Genomic DNA, 11620 nt, shown 5'->3' with positions numbered 1-11620 from the left:
ATTTATATTCACTATGTCTATCATTCCTCACTATTTGTTTTTTTTTTTGTTAAATTGATTTTCTACTTCAATTTTGTAAAGTTTGAACATTTCTAATGCTTCATCTTTACTTCTTAATAAATATACATAATAATATATTGTGTAATCATCACAAAAGTAATAAAATACTTTTTACCACCACTAATTTGAATAAATTTTAAATCATATACATTTATATTGAGGCCCAGTTCTTTGTCTAAAGTCTTTTTTAGCACAACTTTCCCTTTTTTTCAACCTTTGATGTGAATGAATTTCCCACGAACAACTATTCTCCATCCATTATATTATTAGATGTAAACACATTTTTATCTCAACATATATGATGAGTAGCACCTATGTTTACCCACCACTCTTTGGGATTTATTATAAAATTTAACTCGAGTATAATAAGTAAAAGGTTAAGGCTACAAATATCATTTGAGCTCTTATTTTTTTTAGTTACATGCATTTGTGTGGTCTTCTTCTTGAAGTTCCTTTTATAATTGTGGTAATTTTTTTCAGTGACCTGATTCACCCACTTATGCCAGGGCTCAGTATGTGCGCCTTGATATCTTTGGGACCATATTCTGTATCACATTTAGAAGGGGAGAATTTTTAAAACCCAGTTTTCTCTAAAACCCCCTACCCATAGTCTATGGGAGCATGGTACCAAGTGTCTAGCCATTTGAGGGCGAACATGTACATGTGACACAGTTATCAATTTACAGATATTAGTTAGAGGGCGAACATGCACATTTAACACGATTATCAATTTGCAAATAGTAGCTTCTCAGCTGACCAAATATAGCTATCATCAATTATCAAATTACCAGTTAGCAAGATGGAATTAGAGGTGTTGAGATTGACGTATACAAGACTTGACATTGCTTGAAATGCTTGCTATATTGATAACAGATTTTATCAGTTTTATGCCAATTAATGTACAGCTATTCGATATGATTTACGCAACCAATGTTTATATTCATGATTCTAGTTTTATCTATTTAATTTTTATTATTATATGATTTTCTTTATAATGAATAACCACTAGCAACCGATTAAATTTTGCATAAGCTGCAAGAACAAAAAACCTAGACTACTTGTGAGTGTGTAGTTATAGCCAAGAATGGAAGACTTGAGTTGTAATCTCCTTTTATTTACTTATAAGTTTTATATTGTAATGGTTGTACCCGCAAATGTAATCATGTATTGTACATGTAGATGTATATGTACATGTATACATTCTTTATCAATTGCCAGAAAAGACAGCCTTATTAGCTGGGTGTTGCATTAGTCATCGTAGCATAGACGAGTGTGACAATTTGAAAAATTCATAGGAGACCTTTCAATCACTTTGAAAAACTCCAAGGTTCGTCTGATAATTTTGGTATTAAAAAAAACACTTTCAAATTAATAAAACAAAATCTAGACCAAAGTTAGTTGTATAAACGAGGCAGGATTTTCCACAAGCAAAAGACGATCTTCTTCGTACTCTCTCAACACTCAACATGCCAAAATCATCTCTTTTTAACTTTTAACTATTTATAATAATAAACTCTCTAACATTTGGTCATATTAAAATGGTGAGTATAATAAATTGGTACAATCAGGCGTAGTCTGGAGTTCATGGGTCAGAGATCGGCTGAGCTCTGTGAGGGCTCAGCAGCCGAGGAGGCGCCTTCTCAGTTGGAAAGTTAGTCATTTTGCCTGTCTATGTGGAGGTCTGTTGTACCCCTTTTTGTTCTTTGTTGTGTTTGTCCGTTATTTTTCCTGTCTTTGTTTGTTGTACCACATCTAGTGGTTCTTCCCTGTGTTGCTGTTGTACTTTTGTTCTGCTCCGTTTTTCCTTTTATTGAAGTGGTTTATCTACCTTTTCAAAAAAAAAAAAAACCTGAAAAAGAGATTCAAACATGTATCACATCAAAAATCAAGCTGTAAAACCGATCATATATAGTAAAAGAAACCAAAGAGCAGATAGAGGAATGTTCAAACCATAGATGTCGGAGGCGAGGATAACAGCGCGGTTGGACTCGGAGTCACCGGTGACGTAGGTCCTGAGTCCGCCGAAGTCCTCCAACACTGAGCTTGCTCCGGCGGCAGGGTTCAGAGTGGGTAGGTTCTCGCAGCATTGAGAGCTCGCCATGGATATCGATGAGCCAGTGACTGAAGAACAGTTCTCAAATGACAGCACACACAATGTCACACCAACACCATATCTTTATCTATTATTGAGTTATATTAATTATCCAAAAAAGCAATAAATTAGAGGGTTATTTATTTATTTATTTTGTTTTTTTACTTTTTAATTTTACTGAAATTCATTGTAGCACTATTTTATCCATTTTTTATTATAATTTTTTTATATGTTGTTCTGTGTATGTCTACTATGAAAGTTATTCTATAAAAATTTCATTTATAAGCTCTATGATATAAGGGGCAATGGCCTCCAACTATTGCTTGAGTGATAAACAACTACTTCCTCAAGGTCTTCACCTGCCAAATCAAATTAAACTAGATCCAAGCACCTCTTTAGCTCCTTAAGGTCTTCACTTGCCAAATTTGTCGTCATCCTAAGCCTTTTTTTCCTGATCGCCTGGCCATTTTCACTCTCCTTTATTTAAGTTGTTGCTTTATCAATGGCCTTGCATGGTTGATCAACAACTACTTCCTTGAGAATCCTTCAAGTTTTATAATGAGATCCTCAAATATATGTTCTACATTTGATGGATCTTCAATTTGAGATTAGTTTTTAGGTGATATAATATATAAACTATAAAAGTTATCCCTTAAAACTTTCACTTCTAAGCTCTTTTATGGAAGGGAACAACTAGAATCCTCCTATTGATTGGCTTCTTTTAATTTAGTTTTTATATTTTTTAAGTGTTAAATCCAAGGCCTAGATCCAAGAACCTTTTCAGCTCCTTAAGGTCCTCATCCATCAAACTTGTTGCCATCCCAAGTCCTTTTTCTTGATCATCTTGTTGCTTTCGCTCTCCTCTATCTAAGTTGTTGCTTTATCAATAGCCTTGCCTTGGCAACAGACCACTGCTTCCTTTAGGAAGCCTTACAATTCTTCTATGAGAACCTCAAGTCTAAGTTCTAAATCTAATGGATCTGAGGTTTTAGAACTAATCAACACCCCAAACAAAATTGAAAGGTTGGTTATTATCTTGTTGACTGGTGAGAAAAAATTGATTAATTGCAACTTTACTTGCGCAATTTAAAAACAATTTAAGGCTATATATTCCTCATGGTTATCATTTTACAAACAATTTTAATATGTAAAAAACAAATGATTTATTTATCAAAAGAGCTACCAGAGCTATATTAGTACAAATCCAAGTAAAATCTGATTTTACTTGCACAAAAAAAAGCCAACTAATATATACAATATTTAAAGCTTCTCCAACAATTTCCATTAACCATTTCGACAATACTAATCTTTTTGTGGAAGGAGATTATGTAGTAGACAATCTTCTTTGAAACCAATCAATCAGCTATCAAATTCTAGTCTCTTAGGATGCTTTCAATCTTTGACAACTTATATCTATCATTAATAGCTTCACGTTGTTAACGTTATGTAAAGTTCTCCGCATGGTTACCGCAATGATCTTGGTTAATAGCTTGGGAAACTTCCACAAAATCAGTAAAAGCTAGCTCAATCTATAATTGCCAATCTCTTGCACATTTTAAGCCAACTTCTTATGCTTTCAGCTTAGCATCCATACTTGAACAAGCCTTTAATTTACAGCAACTTGCAATAAGAATCTATTATTAGGCTCCATATATAATAGAGAAATCTGCTTAAGTTGAAGTCTCGTCTAGAAGTCAATAAGCATTTGTGCAAAGACAAAGGCCAAGATAAACAATACTAAAATAATTCATAAAAAACTTTTTCATTTGAGACTTTACTGAAGCTGAAAAATCTCAAACTTGGTCCGCTGCCCTTCTAATAATCAATTTATGATATAGTTAAATACCTTTGAATAGAAAGCAACATTCAACTTTCCATATTTACCGGACATTAACAGTAATAATAAAAGCAACCAATTTAGCACTACTAAATTGACAATATTCTAACCAAGTGCCAATAGCCAAATCTTGAACCAAATTGATATAATAACGAGCTACCCTTTTCGCATTATTTCAAATCCATAGGATTTTAAAATATTGATTAAACAAGTTATTAATGTTCTCCTTCCTAAGCCACAAAAAACATGGATAGTTTCATGGCCTAGGTGTAGAGAGCAGAGGTAATCGAAGGTTTAATCCTACTATAGAGAACAACAACATAAAAAAAACATGTTGCAGTTTGCATGAAAAAAAATGTTTCACCATCTGGACAGATACTGTAATTATGATATCATAATGATGAACGCAAATATACACCACAAGAAAATTATTTACTTGATACAGAATGACCAACAGTAACAATGGCCACAACACAAACGAATTTAAGCAGAAAAGGATAATAAGATCTTGCCATTTCTCTTAATTTCTTAGAGAAATTGAAGACTAGTCACTCTGATGAACTGCTGAGACTCTAAGGTACACAATATTACATTACCAACATAATTCATCATTGACTGATTTTATCCAAATTATTACAAATAATTCTTTCATCATGTCACGGGAAATGAAATTTACTTGATGTGCTTGAGAAACCAATCCAGCATGTCTTTGTGAGCTTCTTCAGCACTTTTAATTGCAAAATCATCGTCAACTTGCCAGCGAACAGCCCATCCATGAGCAACACCGGGAAAAATCTTCACAAAACTATCAATCTGAAAAAATCAACACACAGTCAACTCACATTTGGATAATATATTTTTACTGCTTTTAGTTATTCTTTCGAATTGAAATTTTCATATTCCTATTAATTCACAATTTCTATATTGATTCAAACATGAACTAAATTTCCAAAGTATGGTTTCGAAGCACTTCAACTCTCTGCAATTTTTTTCCTCTTTGCTACATAAGGATAGATGATATCTAATTCTATCACCTCTGGGTCATAAAACAATGCATGAAGTGACCTGTAAAAATTCTTACAAGAAGAAGAGACTTACTCCAGAATTTTGTGATAAAATTTCCTCATATTGTTTAACCAGTTGAGGTGGAGAAAGATGATCGAACTCCGCTCCAAGAATAGCAATTGGGCTTTTAACATCTGAACAATAATCATCGACAAAAATCCTCTCTTTAGGACAATGATGATAGAAAAAGGAAAACCTATTGTGTGTAAATGAATGGTTATAACTCAAAATGTAAAAAGTAAACATATAATTTAAACATGTAGCATTTCAGACCAAGCCTTATCCAACTTCCCTTTAAAAGCATGTATTCTAAGAACACTCATTGGAAAAGCATTTACCTTTGATATCATCAACAGAAACAAAAGAAGGATGCAGGAGCACACCGGCCTGGATCTCAGAAGATTTAGCTAATTCAACAACCACCTTTGCTGAAATTTCATGAAAAAGTTATCAGCTTCATTGTGCAAACATTATGATGGGCTAACGAATATACATATAAACATATGATGCATAAAAATGCACATTATATAAGTAAAGGAAATGTTGTGATAGATTATATAATGAGGAAGAAATGCACCTCCCCAGCAGAAGCCAGCAACCCCAATTGAAGTTATGCCTTTATTTTTAAGTGCTACAATAACTGATTTTGCATCTTCAGCTCCCTTCTCCTGGGAAGGAGACAAAAATTATGCTTTTATATTTAATTATGGTGCTCAAAATGAAAATAAGGTTAAATATATGTAGCAAAAGGTTAAAAAACAAAAGACCAAATGTCTTCAGAAATTTTGTCCCAATGACTATGCTTTGTGGATTGTATAGCGTGCCAGGACATGGTGGTGGGTCATAATCATCAATTCAGTGCTTAATAAATGAATCAATGCCTAAAACTTCAGAACAACCATCATGCATTGGCTTTTCTTCTTAACATAAGACTATTGGAATCTTCTTATCAAATTGAATGAATCCAGCTAGTCATCTAACCTAATAAATATAGCTTACCTGTGCCCATTTTTTACCAAATATGAACAGACTCTAGACCTCAATGATGTCTAGAAAATAGATCAATGCATCAAGGATTATCACGTTTGGAAGATTTTGGCAGAACAAGATCCTAGAAAGTACACAAGGGCACCTGCCTCAGAACTTTTAGATTACATAAGCATTTGACTAAATTACCTTATAAACAAGATATATTTGTTAGAAACAAATAATTGCAATGCTCCATAAAGCAAACAAGAGAGAAATAAAAGTTCTGAGAGGATTTAGGTGCACAACGGCACAGCCCTCAGATTAATTCAGCCCTCTGTTCAGAGCAGCACGCCTCCAGTTTAGGATACTATAAACCCAGAAAATTGTAGATGCCCATGAAAAAAAAAAGGCAGTCTCCCAAAGAACAGGAGGAAGGAGAAGAAAATGTATGCTGTAAGGTTAACAAACGTGTTTTGAGATAGTCATCTACATTCTACACAAGCAGGTCACCCTCGCATTTATAGGCTCAGACAACAGACACATCGTAAAGGTTGGAAAATGAAATATCGAAATGTAATAGAGAAGCAAAAGAAAGAAAGAGGAGTTAAACATGAAACATCAATCAACCATTGAATCCAATTCCCCATAGAGGCAAAGCTCGAAATCAGAATTGAACATGATTAGAAAATTAGATTTTCGAGACTTTAACATGATTAGAACATGCAAAACTGATCCAACAATCATGAAAGAATCTAATGCAACTTTAGTATCTCAAACCTGCTTAAGCTTAATTGAACCTACCTCTCTTTTACACAATTCCGACACATAAACATGCAGGAAAAGTACCAAAAAAAAAAACCTATAAAATCCTCTCCTCAGAATAAAACGCGAATGATTAAAAGCTAACCGGTGCATGTGCTTGCAACCAAATTGGTCTAGTTCTTTCAGCATCATCATCAAGGACAAAGGGATCCCCATAAAAAAAATCAGGAACTACAACAAAGAAACCAGAAGCCCCAACATCGTCACCAATTTTCCTACATAAAAAAACCAAACAATCTTACTAAAGAATGAAACCAAACAACCTCTTAAGATCCAAATCAACGCTATCTAAAAAAAATCAAAACTTTTTTAGGATGTAAGAAAGATATTGATCCAAATTACCTCAAATTCGGCGATTCAAAACCTGAAAAAGAGATTCAAACATGTATCACATCAAAAATCAAGCTCTGAAACCGATCATATATAGTAAAAAAAACCAAAGAGCAGATAGAGGAAAGTTCAAACCATAGATGTCGGAGGCGAGGATAATAGCGCAGTTGGACTCGGAGTCGCCAGTGACGTAGGCCCTGAGTCCGCCGAAGTCCTCCAACACTGAGCCTGCTCCGGCGGCAGGGTTCAGAGTGGGTGGGTTCTCGCAGCATTGAGAGCTCGCCATGGATATCGATGAGCTAGTGACTGAAGAGCAGTTCTCAAATGAGAGGTTGATAGCACTCACAGTGTCACACTAACACCATATCTTTACAAATTTTATTCTTATTTTTTTAATTTGTTAATGGTTATAATTTATCTTTTTTTTTTTTAGTTATATTAATAATCCAGAAAAGCAATAAATTAGAGAGTTATTTATTTATTTATTTTGCTTTTTATTTTTTAATTTTACTGAAATTCATCATAGCACTATTTTATCCATTTTTTGGAATAGTTATAATTTTTTTATATGTTGTTATGTGTATGTCTACTATGAAAGTTATTCTATAAAAATTTCATTTATAAGCTCTATAATGGCCTTCTATTGCTCGAGTGATAAACAACTACTTCCTCAAGGAAGCTTTCAAGTGATTTAGTATGTGGGGTATAAAAGTTATCACCTAAAAGTTTCATTTCTAAGCCCTTAAGTGAAAGGGTCTTCCTTCTATTGGTTGTTTTTTTAATTTGGTTTTCTATTTTCAAGGTGTTAAATCCAAACCCTAGATCCAAGCACCTCTTTAGCTCCTTAAGGTCTTCACATGCCAAATTTGCCGTCATCCTAAGCCTTTTTTTTCCTGATCGCCTCACCAGTTTCGCTCTCTTTTATTTAAGTCGTTGCTTCATAAGAAAGTTGTAGAAGATGTTATCTTTTCCTCTGCCAAATTTTAGAATTTTTACCTCTGTAAATTGTGAGATATGATCAGATTTTTATAGGTATGCTCAATGACATTTCCCCAGAAAGCATGAAATTGATTTGAGAATTTGTTGATCTTAGAGGTTGAATCAGGACTTAAGTTTAATAAGAAAATTGTTCCATTTTGAGTTAATTATATGCTTTTAAAGTTTGATCTTATTTGAAGTTATATGTTGTGAGATATTTTTATTTGAAGAGATATGTCTAAGATTGTTCGTTTGCATATTTATGATTTTTAAAAGTGATGGCTTAAATTTTGTAGATCTCAAATCATTGTGAGATTTGGATATGTTATAGATGTGGATGTCTAGTTTTTCATAAGTTTGAAATTTCTGATTTAGGTTAGAGTTCGCAAAGCTATGCTGATTTCAATCTTAAGGTTCGTAGGGGAATTGTTTATTAGTCTTGACCTTGGTAGTTTTGCTAGTGTCTTAATATTGTTTTTGCATTCGTGTGAATTTTAGAATTTTATTTACTTATAATTTTGATGGGGTATTCCCAAATATAGGACTTCCTAAGAAAACTCAATTGGTGAAATAATTAGAAATCTGGTCGTTAATCAGGTAAATATCCCATATATAAATCCTATTATATGTATATACTTGAAAATTCTAGTCTTTTTGAATTTCTAAAATTTTTAAGAAAAATGCTTATTATTTCGAATTATATTTTGAATTACTTATTTATTTATTATTTGAAATTCGTATGTAAGTATTTAGTTTGGAAAATGAATTTGAATTATTTTTATCTGAAAACGGGATCATCAAATTTATGTATTCTGTTCTGATAAATGTTTGGACATTACATATTTTGGTATAGCAACTTATAGTCCCCAACTAACAATACAATAACCCTGTCATTAGGGGTTAAACATTGACCGTGTCGATATGTATCTATGAAATAAAAACTATAGTTTCGCACCATTCCGTCGGTGAAGAATAACGGCTTTTGATAATTCTGGCTCTGATCACTGAGGGTAAACTTATAAGCTCTGATATTTTGGCTCGGGTCACCGAGGGTAAACACATGGCCTTTGACATTTTGTTTTGGCAATAGTTATTTGTGGGACATATATGCTTGACTTTTTGATCAGTTATGTTTTATTAAAAAACTTAACTTCTGAATTTCATTCTGATAAACTTGTATTTTATTATACTTGTTTGAGTTTTAAAATTTTGAAACTTTTATGATCCCAATATTTTTTGGTGAGTACTTCCTGGGCTGTCAAGCTCATAATCTGTTGTTTAATTTTTTTTCTGATCAGGTGTTTAATAGCTCACCGCTTTGAGAATCAGGTTTTGAGGCCTTGCACGCCTACTGGGTCTTGACCTTGTAGGTGTACGGCCGTTTGTCGATGCACCGGGTCTGACGAGCCAGGTTCAAGGTATGACACCTTGCATGGTTGATCAACAACTACTTCCTTGAGAATCCTTCAAGTTTTCTGATGAGATCCTCAAATATATGTTCTACATTTGATGGATCTTCAATTTGAGATTAGTTTTCAGGTGATAAAATATATAAATTATAAAAGTTATCCCTTAAAACTTTTCACTTCTAAGCTCTTTTATGGAAAGGAACAACTAGAATCATCCTATTGATTGGTTTCTTTTAATTTAGTTTTCCTATTTTTAAAGTGTTAAATCCAAAGCCTAGATCCAAGTATCCTCTCAGCCCCTTAAGGTCCTCATCCATCAAACCTGTTGCCATCCCAAGTCCTTTTTCATGATCATCTCATTGCTTTTGCTCTCTTCTATCTAAGTTGCTTTATCAATGGCCTTGCCTTGGCGACAGACCACTGCTTCCTTTAGGAAACCTTAAAATTCAAGAACCTCGAGTCTAAGTTCTAAATCTAATGGATCTGAGGTTTTAGAGCTAATCAACACCCCAAACAAAATTGAAAGGTTGGTTCATATTATCTAGTTGACTGGTGACAAAAAAATGATTAATTTATACTTTAATTACGCAATATAAAAACAATTTGAGGCTATATATTCCTCATGGTTACCATTTTACAAACAATTTTAATATGTAAAAAACAAATGATTTATTTATTAAAAGAGCTACCATAGCTATATTAGTATAAATCCAAGTAAAATCAAATTTTACTAACACAAAAAAAAGCCAAATAATATATATAATATTAAAAGCTTCTCCAACAATTTCCATTAACCATTCAGACAATACTAATCTTTTTTGTGGAAGGTGATTATGTAGGAGACAATCTTCTTTGAAACCAATCTGTTAGCTATCAAATTCTAGTCTCTTAGGATGCTTTCAATCTTTGAACAACTTATATCTATCATTAATATTTTCACATTGTTAATGTTCTGTAAAATTCTCCGCATATTACCACAATGATCTTGGTTAATAGCTTGAGAAACTTCCACAAAATCAGTAAAAGCTAGATCAATCTATAATTTCCAATCTCTTGCACATTTTAAGCCACTTCTTATGCTTTCAGCTTAGCATCCATACTTGAACAAGCCTTTAATTTATAACAACTTGCAATAAGAATCTATTATTAGGTTCCATATATAATAGAGAAATTTGCTTAAGTTGAAGTCTCATCTAGAAGTCAAGAAGCATTTGTGCAAAGACAAAGGACAAGAAAAACAATACTAAAATAGTTCATAAAAAACTTCTTCATTTGACACATTACTGAAGCTGAAAAATCCCAAACTTGGTCCACTGCCTTATAGTAATCAATTTATGATATAGTTGAATACCTTTGAATAGAAAGTAACATTCAGCTTTCCATATTTACCGGGCATTAACAGTAATAATAAAAGCAACCAATTCAGCACTACTAGATTAACAACATTCTAACTAAGTGCCAATAGCCAAATCTTGAACCATTAATTGATATAATAACGAGGTATCCTTTTTGCATTATTTCAAATCCATAGAATTTTAAAACATTGATTAAATAAGTAATTAATGTTCATAGATAGTTTCATGGCCTAGGTGTAGAGAGTGAAGGTAATCCGAGGTTTAACCCTACTATAGAGAACAACAACATAGAAAACTTGGCTCTAGGAGCCACATTAAAGGATTAAAGGCTTCTCTAACCTTTCCATGAGAAGCATCCATATCTTTACGATTAAGAAAGAAGGATACACATAAGGAGATTTTATTACTATTTCAATACAAAAGTCAAACCAAGTTGATATCTACATCTAATTCAATTTGCCCCAAATTCATCAAAGAAAAATTAAGATTGTTGCCAAACACTTTCCTCCATCCTCTAAGTCCAAGATCCAGTAAAAAGCTAAAGATTTTGATGCTATTAATGTCAAGCTCCATATTAATCATCCATGAAAGACACATAGTTAGGATTAATTAAACTAATCCATAAATAAAACTTGACCTCAACAATAATTCTACACTTTGAAGGAATTCTAGCCAAGTCCCAAGGATTAATCCTCACATATTT

General features: G+C 32.9%; 1 protein-coding gene across 1 annotated transcript; it reads right to left on the bottom strand.

Moving 5' to 3' along the window:
* Positions 1-4402: 4402 nt before the first annotated feature.
* On the bottom strand, positions 4403-7524 carry LOC120264001 (endo-1,3;1,4-beta-D-glucanase-like). The gene is made up of 7 exons (XM_039271987.1): positions 7311-7524; positions 7188-7209; positions 6931-7060; positions 5632-5722; positions 5393-5482; positions 5088-5188; positions 4403-4802 (listed from the first exon to the last, which is right to left on the bottom strand). The coding sequence occupies exons 1-7, from the start codon at positions 7459-7461 to the stop codon at positions 4662-4664; spliced, it is 726 nt and encodes a 241-aa protein (XP_039127921.1). The 5' UTR covers positions 7462-7524; the 3' UTR covers positions 4403-4661.
* Positions 7525-11620: the final 4096 nt, after the last annotated feature.

This window comes from Dioscorea cayenensis, chromosome 6 (genome assembly GCF_009730915.1).
Source record: "Dioscorea cayenensis subsp. rotundata cultivar TDr96_F1 chromosome 6, TDr96_F1_v2_PseudoChromosome.rev07_lg8_w22 25.fasta, whole genome shotgun sequence".
Taxonomy (NCBI): Eukaryota; Viridiplantae; Streptophyta; class Magnoliopsida; order Dioscoreales; family Dioscoreaceae; genus Dioscorea; species Dioscorea cayenensis.
The sequence above is the reverse complement of the archived record's forward strand: the minus strand, read 5'-3'. Positions and strand labels throughout refer to the sequence as shown.